Source organism: Citrus clementina, unplaced genomic scaffold, assembly GCF_000493195.1.
Source record: "Citrus clementina cultivar Clemenules unplaced genomic scaffold, Citrus_clementina_v1.0 scaffold_2, whole genome shotgun sequence".
NCBI lineage: Eukaryota > Viridiplantae > Streptophyta > Magnoliopsida > Sapindales > Rutaceae > Citrus > Citrus x clementina.
The window spans coordinates 35,513,578-35,533,483 of NW_006262688.1; the positions used below are offsets into that span (position 1 = coordinate 35,513,578).

A 19,906-nucleotide genomic window follows, 5' to 3' on the forward strand; every position below is an offset into this window, starting at 1 on the left:
TTGAAGAATTAAGTACGCTCATTTTGTCTGTTTATTGGGAAAAAAAAAAGATTGAAACAAAGTTATTCATAACGAAAAAATAAGAATGAATGGAACATTTTTTTTGTGTTCTAATTACCCTCCCCCCACAGCAAAGGATAAGGAAAAGAAAATATGAACATGTTTGCATCCCCTAAAAATAAACGAACTAATAACATGAAAACATTGATTAAAAGTGAAAAAAAAAAGAAAGAAAGAGCTGGCCCATCTCTAATTTGATGAGAAGCTGTAAAGTTTATTGGTGTTGCCTGTTGTTATTATTGGAGTTGTTGCTAAAAGGATTTTGTGCACCGCCAATAATGGAAGTGATGGCGGCGGCAAGAGCTGCAGTGAAGTTTGGATCAGCTGTGATGGCGGCCGTGGCGGCACTTACAGTGTCAGCCAACTGCTGCGGTTGTTGCAATGGTGGAGGTAGAGTTTGATGGCTACCCGATTGAGAATTAGACCCAATATTTTGAGATAATTGTAGACCTGAGAATTTTGATTGATTGTAAAGGGCCTGACCAAAAACTTGAGGCAATTGAGTGTTTGTGACAGAGGCAAGATTTTGCGGCTGGCCTGGAAATTGGACTTGGAATTGAGCTGCTTGCCTTTGGAGTTGTAAAGGGTTTGGTGAATGAGTAAGGTCTAATGTAACTGTAGGAAATGGGGCAGAAGCTGAAATCGTAGCCATGCTTGATGAGCAAGGAAGAATAGCTCTGGCTAGCAAATTGGGGTTCATTATCCCATCTGCACTCGACATTGATCCTGAAAGTAACATGCTAGCAGCAGCTGTTGTTGTTGATGCCATTGCCATTGCAGCAGGAGGTAAGGGATGATTGTGATTGCCTTCATAAGTTGTTATCAAAATCGTCCTATCTTCCGCACAACGTTGAACCTGCGAATTACATATACACACACATATATCTAATTGTTAGATTAATTAATTAGCTTCCGGTAGCTAACTTAATTTATTAATAACGATAATAATATGACACAATGAACTGCACAGATGAATATTAATGAAACATACTTGCTTACGAACTGGGCAACCAACTGCCATTGTGCAACGATAATAAGCTCGAGGACAAGGATTTCCTTTAGCCATTTTTTGTCCATATTTTCTCCATTGACATCCATCAGTGATCTGAAATTAATTAACTAAATCAGATAAAAATTACTCTATTTCAAGTCAATATTCATAAGATAAGTGAATTTTTTGTAGCGCTATTAATTAGAAACGTATGGTATATATACCATGGGAGCTTCTGATCGAGCACGAACTGAGACACGGGCTTTTCTCATGGTGGCCTCATTGGACTGATCAATTCCTTTAGCAGAACTCAACTTTTGAACTTTGTTATTAGGGCCCCATCCCTGTGTTTCAGATTCCGGGCTCTCTTCTCTTCCAATTCTTTTGCCATTAGAGTTCTCTGCAGCAGCAGCAGCTTGATCATCGAAAGAAACTATCTCATTTTTACCGTTGCTATTAACGTGCTCCTTTGATGCAGCTTCAACATTGTTCGGTGGGGTTCCTGATAAAGTTCTTTCCTCATCAGATGAACAATTAGAAACCTCGTGATCAGTCTCAGCGGAAGGCCCCAGACCGATGAATTGTCTAGGCACCATTACTTGGTCATCGTGCTTTTTGCCTTCATCTTTTCCTTCAACAACCTAATTATAACATTTTATTTATTAAATTAAATTAAAGAAAATTAACATGTTAATCAGCGATTTGAATAAATTAATATATATATATATATATATATATATATATATATATATGAATGGATAATCAATAATTACCTCATGCGCTTGGTTGCTTTCAGGGGCTCGGCGATTTTCTTGCTGCTGTTGCATTAATGCAACAATATGCATCTGTAGTGCATTGTAATTGTTAGTTACTTGGCTAAGCATGTCTCTTAACCTTTGATTTTCTGTATTCATTTGTTGCAGCTCCACTTGCAATTGAGTCAACTGATGAAATAAACACGAAAATTATTATTTTAGTAATTAATTAAAAATAATCATATACATGAAAAAATATTTGAAGAGAATTTTGCATATTTACTTAACTTTTTAATTACCTCAATTTTTGTTCGTTTTTTGTCAGCATGATCAGATGAAACCCCATCATCAACCGTTGATTGATCGCTTCCAGTGTTAGCAGCAGTAAGTAGATGCAAGCCAGTCTGTTATATCCCAATTTTTTTTTAATTTAAAAAAAAAAGGCTGGCTTTAATTATAGATTCTTTTTTATGAAAATAGTACGTAACAAGAATGGAAAAGGAAAAATTCCTCCAAAAAAAAAAAGGGGAGAGAATAAAAAAGGAAAAAGAAAAAGAGTGCAATATTAAGTTAAGGTTCTTACATTAACATCCAAGCCAGTTCTGTGACGAAGTTGGTCGTGAGAATTCTCTTTCTTGATGTGAACAGAATTTGTTGTCTTGTTACGATCATCTTCACGATGATCAGAGATAGAAACTCTGTTCTTGTCATCGGAAAAGAAGTCAACTTCATCAACAGCCACCCGATTATCATCAGACGAGGAGGGAGCATTACTATTGTCGGAGGCCGGAAGCTGAAACATTCTGACAGAAGCTGAGTCAGCAGCACCAGAAGCAGCCATGTCACGGTTTGTTCTAAACCTTGCTAATGATGGCTTTGGCTTGTTGCTTGTGAAGAAATTCAGATTACTAACAATAGGATGATCAGAATCAAGTGTGAGACCCCATCCTTTGTCCATAAATATAATTAAATTGAAGAAAATTAATTAAGCAAAAGCAAAAGCAAAAGAAGGGAAGATTTAGAAGAGAAAGTGGAACGAATCGAGAGAGAGAGAGAGAGTTGGGTTAATGACGTTGTGTGTGTCCAGTCTTTGAAGTCTTTAACCGGTGCAATGGGCTCGCCTATTAAAGGGGTTTGGACGTAGACTATTTTCGCTCATTCATTGAGTTTTTAGATTGGATTTTTCAGAAATTGTTGGGATTTTCTCATCTTACGTCAGTCCCTGCGTCAGTAAGCCAGCTGGCAACTGGTCCCGTAGAGAGAGAGAGAGAGAGGAGAGAGGAAAGTCCTCAACCGGGTCGGGTTGGGTATTGGAAGAGCATGACGCTCTAGAAAAAGATACATTACAGGGGGTGGGGGAGGGGGAGGTGGGGTTTCGTCTACATTTCGTCAAGAAAGTTATTGACTGGTTCTTAAATCTGAAGAAAAAAAAAAGTGAAGAGAAAAGAAAGATATGAATCCCACCTCCCCCCGAATGGTGCGGCGCGTTCCACGTGAGTAAAAAGAAAAATAATAATAATAAACTAAACTAAACTAAAACGAGATTTCAAAGTAATGAGCCAAGTCAACGAATTTGACGGCCCGGCTCTTTCTGGGTGACTGGTCACCGGGTGGGGCAGTATCCAAGTCTAACTCGGCCCCACGTCACCGCCTGCACTTTTAAAGCATCACAAGGCCCACGTTTTGGATCTTTCGATATGCAGCACCGGGAGCCGGGAACCTTGTTGACTGCTTATTTGTGGGACCGCGTCACTTGATTTGACGTTTTAGACTCTTCTTTTACACCAATGCATGAATCAATTTACATGTGTTGTGTTCTCATTTGCATTTTTACTTCCAGTTATCGCGTGACTAGGTGTAAGTATTACCTGGATAATAGGTATACAATCAATTTCTTTTTTTCTTTTTTTTATATTTTCTTACGAATTATTGATGGGATAATTTATATATATCATTTCCCAAAATGTATTTTTTTTTTCTTTTAAGCTTCAACAATATTGTTGGCACCTGATTTTTTTTCCGCTTGGAGTCGAACCAAGTTCAACAGATGGAGATAACCTGCACACGCAATAACAAACAAGAAAATGGTGGAATGGGGACAAAAGTAGTCTCCAACCTGCCCATTATGATGCTTAAGTAAGTAGAGTGCTTTCGGAATTGAAATCAAAGTGTTTTAGTTTGCTTGAGCGATCATACCTCTTCCATGGTGATTTTTTTATCTTAAAAATACTTTAATAAAGAAGAAAATGGAGAATGATTCTCATAGGGGGGTGTGATTCCCTAATTTTTGGGGGTGTTGTGGGCGTAGTGGCTTTATACCCAACTACTTTAGTCATTTTTGCAGTTTTTTCTTTGTGATATGGATCATCCCGACATTTTAGCCTTGTTGATTTGGCAGTTTTGACCTAGTCACGGTTTAAATCAGGGTTTCCATATTCTTCATCTTGAGGGTTCTGAAATTCTCACTTGATAAATTTTGCCCTTGTCTTCGAGGGATCCAATTTTTCTCTCTGCAAATTCTTACCTCTTTGAGGTGCTATTAATCACCAATTACCTCATCAACAAATATTGCCTGAGTGAATTTTTAAAATAAATTATATTTTCAACTTTAATATATAATTGTTGTATAAGTTACTTGTATCATTTAATATTTAATATTTATGGTTGTAACATGTTCAATATTTATCCATGTCACCATAACTAGGTATTGTTGACTCTTTATTTTATTTTTAATAACATCCATTGCTCTTGCAATGTTCGTCACTCAAAAATAAAAAAGAAAAAAATCAAGTTTTTTATTTGAACTATTGACAAGTGATTTTGTTAGTAATCATGGATCACTTATTGGTAATGTTTTGAGTTGGATTTATAATTTTTCAGACTTAGGTGGTGTGTGTTTTTTGTCTGAAATTTGAATAGACTTGAATTAAGCTAAATTTTAAATAGAGCTGAATGCCTGAATTTGAATAATAGTTTGCTTCTTTATTTGAATCGCTAAAAATAAATATTATTGTTATTTTTCAACTTAAAAAAATCTAAAAATGAATATGTTACATTTTTTAACTACAAATTATAATATGAAATAAATAATAAGCATATCAAAGAAATATAAATAAGATAATATATTATCATAATATAAATCATGTTTAATTGAATGCAATCCTTTAATATTCTTAATTAGTATATGTTAATCTCTCTCTCTCTCTCTCTCTCTCTCTCTCTCTCTCTCTCTATATATATATATATATATATATATATATATCACAAATTTATTGATGCTTACATAAATTCTATTTGAACTATTTTATATCAATTATGTGATGATAAATTTTGAATATGTGAACTCAAAAACTAAAATGGTTAAATGTAATTCTAAACATTGGGTTGAAATCAACTATCACTAATATATTAGAGATTTGAAGTATTTTCCCACTTAATTGGGTAAAGTAGTAATTTAAATGTATTAAACACTAAGATGTATTTCATTTTTAATTTCAACCTCAATTAAATTTTTTTTTTTTCAGAAAAACTAAAATCTCAAGTGTTAATACCTCATTTTTACCCCCTGTAATGTTTCTCTTGAAATTTTGTTTGTGTTGGAGACAAAAAGATAGCGAGTCAATGACTTGCATTGTATATCCCAACAGAGAAAAGCTTTATACGTCAAGCTTCATTTCCTTTAACTAACACCGAGCTTTTTCAAAGATTCAACATCAAACCCTAGAATGGGAAATACGTCGGCCTAAATTTGACAAATTTGATTTGATCAATCAATCAAAAGACTTAAAACCCACTTTCAAAATTGTATGATGATACCGTACGGCAATGCAATTGTTATTCAAATTTCCTCCCTTCTTAAACGTTAACCTAACTCGTGGGCACGACTTAGAGGATTCATCAATGCATGACTACGGCCTGTGCATGGCATTTTCTTATTCAAAAAAAATAAATAAATAAAAAGTATATTGTTCAAACTTACGGCGCCCAAAGAAAGGGAAAAAAAAGGATAAAATTAATGAGAATAAAAGATATTCTCCAATAAGATCCATTTTTTTCATTCAAAAGGTTACAAGAAAAGTTGTGTTTTGTTCACAAGTTTATATTAAACAACAGGTTTTACAACGTGGCATAAGCTAGAGTTTCAACACTGCAAGAGCAATAATTCTTTCCTTAATTTGTCAAAATAAACATGCTACTTGGTTGAAAGAAATTGAGGGTTCAATTTGATTTTCTCAATGAATGATGAAAGCTACATACTAGTTGGCAGATTGTTATTTTACATCAAACTCAACGTAATGGCAAAAATATGATGAATATAAATTAATATATAGATACATTAAACTACGAAGAAAGAAAAGTACTAAACCCAATCTCCCGAACATGCATGAAAAAAACTTCTAAAACCACCGACTTGTTATAATGTAAAATAGTCAATAACTTACACTTCTAATTTCGGCTACTTGCATCTGGAAAATGAAAAGAAATTAAGCCTTAATATATAACTTTCTATTTTTTTTTTTTTTTTATATACGATGATCGAGTACGAATGTTTATAGGCTTGAATTCACATATCAAAATTTGGTCAATCCCCACCGGCTTCCTAACTTAAATAGTTTATTGGAGTAGGGTTAGTTCTTATCGAAAGCAATTTTCCGAATAATATTATCACTATATTATGGATATAAATCTCTGATAAATCCATGACTGAATATGCCACAAAATAATTTTTTTTTTAAAAAAAAAAAAAAAAGAAGAAAGAAAGAAAGAAAGAAAGAAAAACAAACGATCAAGCAAGCAAACCGAGAGATGCCTTATGATGATATAAGATTAATAACTAATAGTCAAGATATAGCTTCTAATTAAGTCCAAAAAATATGAAAGCAAAAATTGTTCTATGTGCTGTCAACGGATGCAGGTATCAATATAAAAACATCATCATCGTCGTCAATAACGTTTAGGCTCGTCAAGTACGTTCAGTCCTCTTTCAAAGATAAACAACACCCAATGTTTTTTCACGTCCAAAACGACGACTTTTCTTGGTCTTTTATTGCTGCTATCAACTAACACTTAATTCATTAATTCATCCTTCATTTTGAATCCTCAATAGTATTAATTTCTCTTTTCAAGGCCAAAGCTAAAACTGAAAATCCGGGAAAGCCAAAACAAAATATATATATATATTTAAAAAATTAGAGATCGAAATAAAAAAAAAAAAGAATATATAAAATTTAGGGTTAAAGTTATAAGGATAAAATCTATTTTATCTAAAGATGAAACTTACAAATAAACATTACATCTTTTTCCGCTCCTGTAGAGTGCAGACTTTTATTTTTATTTTATTTTATTTTATTTTTTTTAACATTTGCACCCCACTTGCTTCTTGAGTAGATTAATTTCTATGATCCGAAAATTTTGCAAAGCTTAGATCCACGTGCTTTACAAAGCTAAGAGTTTTTTTTTTTTTTTTTTAAATAAATAAATATTTAAAAAAATTAATCCCATCAATGGTAAGTGCCAAAAAGTCTAACCACTTTTACAGTGCCACGTATCTAAAAGATATAGAAAAACCACATGAAGGAATGTTTTCTTGTTACGCCTAGTCCTAGTTTTAAAAAATGACTACATAAAAATACATTGCAACTTCCATTAAGGGGCTCTTTGTTGCTTGACTTAGTAACTTAATTGATTTAATTTTAATTAATTAAGTCATAAAGTCCATTTATTTTTTTAATTTAAGAAAATTTTTAATTATTAAATTATTAAGTTTACTAAATTAAATTTTTTAGCTTTTTACTTAATTTAAGATATTTAAATGCTGTCATTAAAAGATATTTTCTAAAAAAGCGTTATCTAATTAATTAATTTTCATCCTCACCTAAATAAAATTTAATAATTAACATTATTATCTATGTCTATAACTTGTAAAGATAAAATGATAGACTATCATTATTTTTATTTTTTTTGTTTTCTTCAAATTATCATTATTTATCTTAATAACTTTTTATGAATATTTTTCATATAAAAATATCATAAACTACAACAATAATTATTAACATATACTAATTAAGAATATTAAAGGATTGTATTCAATTGAAAATGATTTATGTTATGAGAAAATATAATATCTTATTTATGTTTCTTTGATATATATATATATATATAGTAGTTTTCTGGTCTTGATTTTAAAGTTTGGGAAAGTTCGGAAAGCTTTAAAATTGCACGGCTTTAAAGGCTTACAGTTTTAAGCCTTTAAAATCATGCGATTTTAAAATTTTTACCGCACTGGAACATATATATATATATATATATATATGAACCTTCAATAGGAGAAGAAAAAAATTCAATCCGTTCAAAGGTAATTTTTCCTGCAAGTATCGTAAATGATGGCAGATGTAAATCAATTTCATGATGTGTATTGTGTGGTATTGAGAAATTGTTATATATTAATGATATCACAACACAGTGAATATAAAATTAATAAACCATATGCCTAGGTTTAATTGGAAGAAATGAGAGGTGAATAGAGGAGAAGAGATGAATGGAAAGAAGACAGGGGAAAGAAAATGAGAGACAAGAGAATAAATCTTAATTTTATTGTTTCGTTTAACATAAAAATCTTTTTTTTTTTTTCTCCTTGTTTCTTTTTCCTTAACTTCCTTTCCTTTCCTATCATTTCTTTTTATTTGTTCAAATCAAACATGGCAGCCGGGCCATTTTTGGAAAAAAAAAAATCTTGGCTGCATAACTCGATTATTAGAATACGTTGAAGCAAAGCAGCCAAGAGAGCTGGCAATTCAAAGTTGTCAATACTCGATTCGATCATTTCCTATTCCTACTAAACAATCAGTATTTTTTTCAAACCAAACAGAAAATAAAATCAACGTAGAACAAAAGACAGAGTTGACTGAGATTCATTTGTTGACCAATTTTGATCAAACCCACGTGCCTCTCCTTGCATGACGTAGAAAAATTTCGGTCTTGTGTGTGTGTGAGTGGTTAGGTTTGGACAGCCAGGATTTACAATAATTACGATTGGTAAGCGCTAACAAGACGGCTTGCTTGTTGCCTCAAGCAATTTAAAGGATACCTTTCACACTAATTAATCTTTATTATTTTTTTCCACATCTTTTTTGGATTATCTGATCAAAGTTTTGTCTCTTTATTTACTCAGTTTCAAACAAATTTCTCTTAATTTCAATGTTCAAACACTCTTACAGACCGACAAATGGATGGTGGTCACGGCCATACATGTTGACAAAAATAGCTCCAAATTTTGGGCTATTTTATTTTATTGTTTATTTTATGCAAACTAGCGCCCATCGTTCGTGGTCATGAAATAGGAAACTAGATCCTAATTTTTAGTCCTTTATTTTATTGGTGTAATTTTGCAAGTATTTTAAAGAATACTGTTAGTTATATATGAACAGGATCCAATTGCGAAATCTTCAAACCCTACCTGCTTTTGATGCTGCATGCTTTGTTTTGTTGATTTGGTGACGACTGGCAACTTGGATGTTAGATTTTTTAGTCACTGTGGAAATGGGGGGTTTGATTTTTATAATTAAGTGAGGAGTTGCTGTTGATAATTGATTTATATTATTAATTAGTTAAAACTAGGTTGGTTTTGGGATGCATTATATGTAAAGTTTTTATTTTATTATTTTTTAAAACTTATGATGAGTCTAAGTTTTAACAACTGGAATATATGCTTAAAATTTTTGAGGGAATTGATTGATATATATATATATATATGTATATATATATATATATATATGGTATATGGTGGATTGAACATTATAGTTCGAGGACTGATTGCTATGAATTATACATATAATCTATGTGCTCAAGATAAGTCATTTTCGTTGCCTTAATCTCACTGAAAATAAGAAAAGAGTGGCAATTGAAAATGATGTTTCTCTTAAAATTATAATACTATTGTCATATTGGACAGTCATTATTAGGTACATACAAGCCGCGGATTGGGACATTTAGCTTAATCTTGGTTTTACCAAAGAGAGGAAAAAAATAAAAATCTTTCAACATTGCCCAATCCTATCTCGATCAAAATAATTAAAGCGAAACATATATGTGCTTAAAGAGAGGAAATAGTCCTTATTTCATGAGGACATCTAATTTTTTTTTTTTTTCCACAAAATAAGAATGTCAAATTCTAATAAGTAGTTACAAATGATAAAAGATCTGAATCTTCACACCTGACAATTGATTTCTGTATTGGGTTTAAGTCGACTTATATCAAGATTTTGGCGGAATTGATTAATATTCCTGTAATGTCTGGGGATCAACAAAAGAGGGGGGGAAAAAAAGTTACATTGAACCGTGAAGATGAGAAATGAGGACATGGTTTCATCATGAACAATGGGGCAAATTAAAAAAATAATAAACTTCAAAAAGGCGAAAAAAATTTAAAAAAAAAAAAAAGGGAAAGAAAGTTGATGCTAAACCCACATGAGGATATGAACATACTTTCCAATTTTCTGGAATTGGTCTTCCGTTTGAAATGGGTAACGGATCAATATCATAATTCCCTTTACAAGACTAATGAAACAGCGTAGAAAATTAAATCTCTCTTCTTCTTTTTTTTTTTGGCATTGATTTTGAATTTTGATCACGGCTTTGATTTCTTGTGAAAACTTTCAAAGCATTTCCACACGGATGAAAGTATCTTCGCTATATCTTTGCTGGCAAAGTTATCAATTAATTGCTGCTGCAAATTGGTGGCACTTGTTCACACTTCATATAACTTGTTCACTGTTTGATTTTCATCTATTTAATTATTTATCTTAAATTGCCCATAGGCCACAAGAAACTTTCTTTCTTTCTTCTTCCTTTACCCCCCCCCCCCCCCCCTTTTTTTTTGGTGGGAGGGGGGGGTAATTTTTAAATTAGATTAATATTTATACTTGCAAGTATTTTAAAATAATTTTTTTAATGATAAAAACCTTAAAATTTTAAACGGATGGCAAAGACAGAAAGTTATTAGAAAAAAGTCAGGAGGTGATTGGTTGAACTGTTAAATTAAACGGCATTTTCTGCAGTGCTGAGAATTTTCAAATCTTATTGACAAATGCAAACTCATCTTGATTGACTACATTTATGACAGACCTCCATTTTCTCCTAGTTTTGAGTTTGCAATTGGCCGAGCCAAAAACTACAACCTAGAATTCTCTTCTTAAAGTTGACTTTTGACTCGATCTTAAATTATCAACTCATGATGAACAGACCTTCCACCGAAAAATAGCCTTTTTGTTAGACCAAAAACCTTAAATGCAGTGCAGAGCCATCAAGAATCTAATGGGGATAAACGTAGGCCCATGTGAAAACAAAATTTGAAGTCCAGAGTCTAATAAGCATAGCTTGGACTGGGTCAGGACAGTCTCTGATAGGCCCATGATTAAGTAAATGGATTTTCAATTGGGCTCAAATCAACCCATTTATTGGCATCAACTTTTATGAGGCAATTTTCAATTAAACCCTCACTTAGGGGGTGGATGAAAAAATCAGCGCAAAATAAGAGCTGATCCGTTCCATTTGATTCAAAAATTAATATTTATAAAAGAAAATTGAGAAAAAAAAAAAAAGAAAGGTTAAAGAGTTGGGTTTTATACGTATAAGTTCACTACAGGATAGGGATGATAATGGGTCAGCCAAGCCCCAATCCAACTGTCACAGAAATAAAAGGTCTGACGAAAAAAAAAATCTAATTATTTGAATTTTGGGTCCGGCCAGTTCCATCCGATGGGTTGGACATTTGTTTAAACCCAAAGTCCATAATTTTTTTTTTATAGTTAAGTAATTTAAATTTAAAAAAATGGACATAATTTCTCATATATATTAAAATTTAATATAAACATAAAAATTATTCAAACTCCCCATCATATAATTATATAAATAATAAAATAAGTATAATTTAAAATCATGTCTTATAAAATTATGCAAATAAAATCATATTTTTTAAAATTTTTAAATTTCGAGTCTGTCAGATTGGGTCATATAGAGCGATCCAAATTTAATTAGACTCTGATATTTAAGCAAAGCCTGTCTGAAACTTTTAAATTCAAGTTAAAACTTCAAAATTTAGAGTCAAATTTTTTTACTATTTCTATTGAAGTATTTTTACTATTTACAGAGGTATTAAAAGAATTTTATATTTTTTAAAAATATTTTAAGAAGATTAATATAAAAAGCATTTGATATCAATTCCCAAACGGGCTCATCGTCCTCTAAAGCTAAAGCCAACTGCAAAAGCATCAAGCAAACACAAAAGCAAACTAAAGGAAAAGAGAGATTATAAACTTCAATTTAGTCATATCTCTCACTGTAACTCTCCACTTTACTCAACTGACTTGCTTTTCTTCTTATTCTTAGAGCATAGGCATGCTTACAGTACAATGAATTCTATTGTACAAATCCGACAAAAGAAATCCAATCATATCAGTAATTACTCCAATGGATTCTGTCTTCACCACCAACCCCTGCCCCATATCAAAAACCAGAATTTCTGCATGTTCTTTTTATTACCATTTACATTTCTTAATGCTTCCACTAGTCTTTGCATTTTGTAGCATCACAACATCATCTCAAGCAAGCCCCTGTAGAACCTCATGTGGTGACATTCCAATAAACTACCCTTTTGGCATTGATGATGGCTGTGGCAATCCTTACTACAGACACATGCTTGTATGCTCAGATTACGGCAAGCTGGAGCTCCGAACGCCGTCCGGTAGATACCCAGTTCGCAGCATAAGCTACTCAGATCCTCACATTCTCCTCGCTGATCCATTCATGTGGAATTGCCAAGATGGTGACAACTTTCGCCCCACAAGGCCTTTTAGCCTCGACACAAGCACCCATTTCTCACTCTCCACTCAGAATGACTATCTTTTTTTCAATTGCAGTGAAGAAAATGTGATAATCGAACCAAGGCCTATATTCTGTGAGCGTTTTCCTGAACGTTGTGATTCGTCTTGTGATAGTTCTAGCTATCTTTGTAGGCACTTGCCGGAATGTGCCTCCGCATTGCATGGCAGTTCTTGCTGCGCTTATTACCCAAAGGCTACTGAATCTTTGAGGCTGATGCTTAAGTATTGTGCTTCTTATACTAGTGTTTATTGGAGAAATGTTGGAAATGTTCCTCCGTATGATCAGATTCCTGAGTATGGAATCAGGGTTGATTTTGATATTCCGGTGACCACAGCTTGCCTGCAGTGCCAAGATATGACAAAGGGTGGCGGCACTTGCGGATTCCACACGGAAACACAGAATTTCTTGTGCCTTTGTCCCAAAGGAAATGCCACCTCTTATTGTAAAGGTTATTTAAATTGTTCTGTTAACTAATATATATATATATTAAGCTGTTACAACTTTTTTATTATTATTTGGATTTCTTTTGCGGATTTAATTGTTACATCTTTGTACTAATTTTATTTTGCAGATTATGAAATTTTGTTGCCATCTTATATAATAATTAATTAGTTGGTTTGATTTTGACGCAGATCATGAAATCTCTGGGCATAGCAGGGCTGGAGTGATTGCAGGCAAGCATATATTTTGTTGTATTGACAGTTCATGTGTTTTCAAGACTTGAACTTCTCTGGCAATGGATTGAAATGAAAGATTAAAGTATTTTTAAGCTTTCGGTTTTTCAAATATTGTTTTCAGGGACAGTGACAGGAGTTTCAGCTGCGGGGGCCATAGGAATTGGAGCCGGTGTTTGGTATTTCAGAAAAGTGAGAGCTACGGAACCAGTAACTTGTGGGGTTCAAAACAATGAGAACAGGCTTTTCTGAGAGCAATCAGCCAAATTCAAGTCAATTACCGAAAACCTACTTTATTCTCCTTTTCTTTTATTTTTCTTGAATTGCGCGCATGCATTTTGCACTTTAACAAGCCTCCTTGATGCATGTTTTGTGTTTCTTTGTACAATATTGCTAAGAGAATATATCCATGAAGCGATTTTATTTTACACTTCAGCTGTCTCCCAAGCATATATTTTGATCTATTTATTTTGCTTGTTCTTGTTGACATGTTGAATGATAAATAAATTATGTATAGTTAAAGAAAAAAATGGGGACGGGAAAATCAACAATTAATTATCCATTCAAAAAATCAGTAGTTATACTAACATCAATCTGTTTCACATACAAGATTTTGTCAAAATTTAATTATCTATATGTAAAATAAGGGAAAATTTTAGGATACATCAAATGTACCATATTAGTTATATAACAAACAAATGATATTATGATATATGTATATTTATTTTGATAAACCACCGTGTAAATAGTGGTTATATTAAATTTAATCACACATGTCATATATACATTAATTGGTTGTATTACCTCTAATATATTTTAGAATTCTCGTAAAACATAGGTAACATTATAACAACTCTCAACTGTTACTTTGTAAACGTGAGCTTCAATTCAATGAAGCTGCAATCTCACAGCACTTTCAGGAAAAACAAAAATGAGTAAATTACAAGAAAATAGAAGGGTTACAAGAAAATATCTAGAACAGGTTACTACAGAAAAATTAATTTAATGATCATCATATCAACATGCTTTCCCAACAACACAGCTCAAAGGACCCGCATTAGCTGTTAAAGCAGGAACCATTGCCCCTGGTGCAACAACAAATGACTGGGCACGTGAGTAATTTGGTGCACAGCTTCCATATCCAGATGGTACAAAATAAGCACCATTCAAAAATACATCCTTCGAAGTTCTCCACTTCCAGCTTTTCCAACCGCCATAAGACTCTCTCTTCGTAACCTGTTGTTAAAAAAAACACGAGATAATTAATTAATGCACTTTAGCGAGTGCTGGCTAGTTGGCTGGACTGTTAAAACCTCTTGAAACGGTTGGTAATAAAATGTGTGAGCAGGTTTTAGTTTCCTGTAATTTTAACTTTAGGTACCTCTTTGGTATTCTGATCGTTTGAAGCCATGAAGTAGTTCCCTTCACTAAAAATGGTTGGATTAGCACTGCCGCCAATTGCATACATCTTCCAGTCTTCATATCTATTGTTGGCAACATGAGCATAGCCTATCCGGACCCTGCATGCATGCATAATATATGCTCTATTCATCTAAGTTTTCTTTCAATTTTAATTATATGATTTTATGTAAAATTTAATCAATCATGAATTTTCTCCCTTAATTTAATTCTTTATGTGTCACCTTGGCATTCTTTCAATAAGTCCCGGGCCAAAATGGTTGAAGGCTATTGTAACTTTCATAATTTTATCAGCAGTAAATTGATCGTTGTGTCCCAGCAGCATCACCTATAATCGTAAATGTAGCTTATATTATGAACGTACATGTACAAAATACTTGTAAGCAATTAATTAAACTAACCAAAAAAACTCTCTACCTACCTTATCGTGTTGTTCGAAGTAGTTGTTAGATATGGTAACCGCCGTTGAAGCATGAATGACATCAATTAGGCCATCAGCAGCCCGAGCAAGATAGCAATGGTCAACCCAAACATACGAAGATGCAAAAATATCAATGGCATCTCCATCAGAACCACCGCGACGACCAACATGATCAGGGCTGCTTCTAACTTGCCCACTCTTTCCTGGCTTACAATCATGAATGCTAATCCCATGTATTATAACATGGCTAACACCTTGTATTGTTATGCATGGTCCATTTGCAATCTCAACTTTAGCCCCTCTCCCATCAATAGTCTTAAAACTATTCATTATAAGCTCATTTTTAAGCCTTATCACCATGTCCTTGGCAAAAATGATCCAAAGCGGATTTGTTTGAATAACACCATACCTTAGGGTTCCCAATTTAGGATTTATAGGGTCGTCAGAAGGGTCGGTGACTACGTAAATTGCACCGTATTTTCCTCCCAAGGTGCCTTTTCCAAACCCCACCACGCAATCCGCCAAGGCTTTGCGATTAACAGCCCAGTTGGATTTGGCTCTCCAGCATGAATCTATAACATTCATGACTTTCAAACTGCTTACTGCAGGTTTAGGCAAGTTATAGCTATCTAGTGAATATGCTACAAGGGTTGAAGCAGAGTTTGCTAGTAGACATGAAAGCCAAAGGAGAGTGGTTAAGGAAACCATGGCTTGAGGATTGAGAATTGAGAGTTTGAGACGAAGGCAAATTAGACAAATGATAATGTATATAGGGAAATAAGAAGGTGGTGCACACGATTTAGGGGCTAAAAAATTTTGTTTGTTAATTTGGTGAAATTTTGGTGCCAAACAAAACGTGATGGCACGAGTTCTCTTTGGCACATTGACTTTGCAAATTTTAAGTAGTGTTTATAGATACAAATCAAATGGTAAAATATAATTAGCAACTCAAAGAATCTAAGTATTTATTCAATGGATATTGGATGTGGCCGGTGTAGAATGTTGAAAGAAATCGTTTGTTTATACTTTGTTCGATATCAGAGGCGTTAGTTATAGTGGCGGCAACTTTTGCTTTGAGTGTCTTCAATTAAATTATACTATGAAACTTCTTTTAGACATGGAGACTAAAGAAAGAAGAAGCGAATAATGAAAGCAAATTTATGATTTTTTTTTATTAGGTGAGGGGACCAAATATGAAGTTATTCTACCACAGCTTATTGGTTCTTTCAAAAACAAAAGATTGTGCTAATCATGAAAATATAGATGTTCAACTTATTTCAGGAAGTTTATATTGACGGAGATTCGTATATGAGGGAGACGCCTGATTTATTGTTTACATCTTATAAATAAAAAAGATCCAATCAAAATATTTGATGCTTAGGTTGTTGTTGTTGGTTTTTTTTTTTTTTATTTGCATATGTTTGAATTTAGTTGAACTCTGAATAAGGTAGCCTTTTTTTTTTTTTGGTCTAAAATCTGAATGAGTCTAAATGAGTCTGAACACTAAAATTTGAATTATATATTTATTTTTTTAATATCTGAATATAAATGACATCTTGTTTGCTTTTATAATAAAAAATATCTTAAACTTACTTCTTTGACATTTACATCCTTATAAAAAAAAGGATTCTATTTTATAGTTTAAGAAATAAGTTATTTTATAAAGATATTTCTGAAATATAATATTTATTTATCATTAAGTCCTTTTTTTATTCAGATGTAAATGTCTAAAAAATCAAACATAAGTTACAAAAAACAAACAAGCAAATTTTTAAAAGTATCTGAAATTAATAAAATTTCAGACTTCAGACATTTAATAAATAATCTGAATGTAGATGTCTGAAAAGGCACATTTGTTTTTTCTTTTATATGAATATAAGTGTTAAGTTGTTTATTTTAATTAAAAAAAAATTGAAGTATGATATTTTGACATTTATATCCTTATAATGATTATATATATTCGAGAACAATTAAGTTAAATAGTTTGAAAATATAATAAAATACTTTATTATTACTAATATGTACAACGATTATAAAACACCGCAAGACTTAATTCTAGTTAAAAAATGTAACATACATGACGCGCGGGAATGGAAAATTGAAATAAAATAAAAATTTTGGAAAAAAAAACTGGGCATGTGGATACACAAAGAAACCAAATAAATATCCGCATAAAATTTACTTGAACTAATAAATTGAGAGCAAGCTAAAGCAACAAATACACACATTACAACAATTAATTTATGCAGCTGAACACATGACACGTACAGGAATGGAAAATTGAAAGAATAAGTAAATATTGGTAAATTCCATCAAAGAGAGTTGGCTCAAATTTTGCTGCCGTTTTGCCCAGGTAACGTGAGGTCTGCTAGAAGTTAATTTTAAGCATAGCTGCACATCCCAAAGGTGCATGAACTCCCTTTCTTGCACCTGTTGCTGCACCTCCCACAATGCTTCTTGTCTGACATTACATTCACACACTGGCCTTTGTAGCAAACCTGCCAATGCTTCATTTCTTACCACGCTTGCCGCAATTGAACCCGTCTTGAAAGTGCGTCTACACATTTCTTCTTGCAGCAATCGGGGCCTGGACTGTCCTTGGCAAGGCAAACCCTAGGGTATTTGTAGTGTTATTATCACCACAGGGCGAGGGACAAATCGGCTTGCTCCTCGGAGTGAAGTCATTAAGTCTCGCCCGTCAGCCAAAGGGATATCAGAAGTAGTGTTATTATCACCACCGGCGCCATTGAATGATCCTTCTTCAGGCCCCATTGTTGTAGCTGTAAGCGCATTGGCCATAGCCATGAGCATGGCCAAGGCAAGAAATATCTTTAGTTCATCTTCATGAGGGAGACACTTAAAATTAAAGAGGCTTTGAAATTAATGGAAATGTGTGTGTGTGTGTGTGTGTGTATTCATTGACTCACATATATATATGGAGAATGGGCGCTCTTGTAGTCGTATTTATACATCAAAATAGAGCAGCTAGCAAACGAGTTGCTCTAAAGTGTGTAGGCGCTGCATGGTTTCCAATTGTGCGGACTATTAGTGGAGTGGTCTACATACTAAATATTATAATCTACATACTAAATTAGGCTAAATTAGAGAAGAAAACAAAACCGTATGCAACTGTTAGGCATGCATATGTATATAATACGACTCGCCTTCAATTAATTACTACTAACTTTTCCCTGACTACAGATCCAATGCCTTTTCGTTAACAACGATCTTCACGAATTCGGTGCAACTAACAAGATAAGTTTGCTTTTCATTGCTACGTAGCATCATACTGAAGAATCAAGTCTCTAATGCGCAATTGTGCCCAGATGTTAATTTACTTCATTTTTTTCTTTTTGGGAAAGCAAATTGCTTATATATTAATTCTTCAAAAAGCATTAGAAATGCAGCTAAAAGCAATTAAACTAGTATGGAATGAAACTGACTTAGCACAAAAATGGGAAAAGCGGGTAGTGTTTTGAAACTATTTTCATTGCTGTCTTTAAAGGTCCTAATTGCAAAACACCAATGGGAGATAAGTAATAACTACTTCCGATACTACGAGTCTAAAATTGTTGAAGAGAGTATACTTAAACAACATACCGATGGGTGCCATAACGACCGACAGTCTCACTTAATTTACTTCATTTAATCTCGTTTAATTTCTTGTATGCTCTTTGGTCAAGAAGAAGATTCCAAGTTAAATTGACGTTAGTATATAAATGAACCCTCTTTCTTTCTTTTCTTTCTTTTTTTAAAGCAAAATAAAAGATTGTGATGAGAACATAAAATTGGTTAAATGCAAAACACATTCAAGATTTGTGATTGATAGCTGTTACACGAGAATGTAAATTTAGCTAAATGTTAACCATGTATGATTATAAAAGAATAATGATATTTTTGAAAGTCAATAGATCTCAGATAAGGAAAGTATATTAATTCTAAATTGATCGAGTTCATATTTAATCAATTGACTGAATATATTGTTGCAAAATTTCCAAAATAACAAAGATAAATTAATCATATTTTATAAGTTTCGACGCTTCACTTGATTGGTCAATATATACCAATGAAAAGAGAATACATTGAAAGATACTAATGATCAATAAGGTAACATGATGAAAATTTATTTATCAAATAAAGATTGAAGAAGTTTTGAGACTATGATCACGTGAATTATGAAATTTAATAGTTGACAATGCTGGCAGAAGCCTATAAGTAGAAGTTAAATCATCAGAATTCAGCAGTACTGTAATAAATTCAATTAAGCGTAGCTGCGCAGCCCATAAAAACAGGAGCTTCCGTTCTTGCACTTGTTGTAGCATCGGCCACAATGTTTGTGGTTGAAAGAAGGATTTACACACACTCCTTGGCAACAAATTTCATAGTACTTGCACTTGCTTCCACATTTGCCGCAGTTAAGTTGATTTTTCTTCACATCAACACATTTTTTGTAGCAGCAGTTCGCCACGAACTGCCCTTGCGGCGACAAACTCTAGGATACCTATCACAAGTGATGGCACCCCGCAGCGCCTTATCGGCTAGGAAACGACCCGTTCCTCCAAGAAACTTAAACTCTGCTTCCTCGTCAGTTTTTGGCAATCCAAGTTCATTGTCATTGGAATTATTTTCTTCCTCTGTAGTAGTTGCTTGTGGTTATCGCACTGTAATGGCCAAAGCTATTGTGTCCAACAATATAAGTATGACT

General features: G+C 33.1%; 3 protein-coding genes across 3 annotated transcripts; 1 reads left to right on the top strand and 2 right to left on the bottom strand.

The window, feature by feature from the left end:
* Positions 1-3,064, bottom strand: LOC18050472 (probable WRKY transcription factor 31). The gene is made up of 6 exons (XM_006449704.2): positions 2,390-3,064; positions 2,106-2,210; positions 1,825-1,995; positions 1,276-1,692; positions 1,052-1,165; positions 1-916 (listed from the first exon to the last, which is right to left on the bottom strand). The coding sequence occupies exons 1-6, from the start codon at positions 2,762-2,764 to the stop codon at positions 275-277; spliced, it is 1,824 nt and encodes a 607-aa protein (XP_006449767.1). The 5' UTR covers positions 2,765-3,064; the 3' UTR covers positions 1-274.
* A 9,079-nt stretch (positions 3,065-12,143) lies between these two features.
* Positions 12,144-13,715, top strand: LOC18050473 (wall-associated receptor kinase-like 15). Its single transcript, XM_006449705.2, has 3 exons — positions 12,144-13,135; positions 13,320-13,361; positions 13,486-13,715. The coding sequence occupies exons 1-3, from the start codon at positions 12,274-12,276 to the stop codon at positions 13,611-13,613; spliced, it is 1,032 nt and encodes a 343-aa protein (XP_006449768.1). The 5' UTR covers positions 12,144-12,273; the 3' UTR covers positions 13,614-13,715.
* A 663-nt stretch (positions 13,716-14,378) lies between these two features.
* Positions 14,379-15,909, bottom strand: LOC18050474 (putative pectate lyase 2). The gene is made up of 4 exons (XM_006449706.1): positions 15,202-15,909; positions 15,005-15,108; positions 14,743-14,881; positions 14,379-14,597 (listed from the first exon to the last, which is right to left on the bottom strand). Exons 1-4 carry the CDS (start codon positions 15,907-15,909, stop codon positions 14,379-14,381), a joined length of 1,170 nt encoding a protein of 389 aa, XP_006449769.1.
* Between the last annotated feature and the right edge of the window lie 3,997 nt (positions 15,910-19,906).

What these genes read in the sequence shown, in the direction of transcription:
- LOC18050472 (XM_006449704.2), bottom strand. Translation starts at nt 2,764, where the DNA reads ATGGACAAAGGATGGGGTCTCACACTTGATTCTGATCATCCTATTGTT. An exon ending in AAAGCAACCAAGCGCATGAG is followed by an intron (nt 1,693 to 1,824) that starts GTAATTATTGAT and finishes TGTTATAATTAG; the next exon opens with GTTGTTGAAGGAAAAGATGA. An exon ending in CTCGATCAGAAGCTCCCATG is followed by an intron (nt 1,166 to 1,275) that starts GTATATATACCA and finishes AATTAATTTCAG; the next exon opens with ATCACTGATGGATGTCAATG.
- LOC18050473 (XM_006449705.2), top strand. Translation starts at nt 12,274, where the DNA reads ATGGATTCTGTCTTCACCACCAACCCCTGCCCCATATCAAAAACCAGA. An exon ending in TGCCACCTCTTATTGTAAAG is followed by an intron (nt 13,136 to 13,319) that starts GTTATTTAAATT and finishes ATTTTGACGCAG; the next exon opens with ATCATGAAATCTCTGGGCAT. An exon ending in CAGGGCTGGAGTGATTGCAG is followed by an intron (nt 13,362 to 13,485) that starts GCAAGCATATAT and finishes TATTGTTTTCAG; the next exon opens with GGACAGTGACAGGAGTTTCA.
- LOC18050474 (XM_006449706.1), bottom strand. Translation starts at nt 15,909, where the DNA reads ATGGTTTCCTTAACCACTCTCCTTTGGCTTTCATGTCTACTAGCAAAC. An exon ending in ACTTCGAACAACACGATAAG is followed by an intron (nt 15,109 to 15,201) that starts GTAGGTAGAGAG and finishes TTACGATTATAG; the next exon opens with GTGATGCTGCTGGGACACAA. An exon ending in CTTATTGAAAGAATGCCAAG is followed by an intron (nt 14,882 to 15,004) that starts GTGACACATAAA and finishes GCATGCATGCAG; the next exon opens with GGTCCGGATAGGCTATGCTC.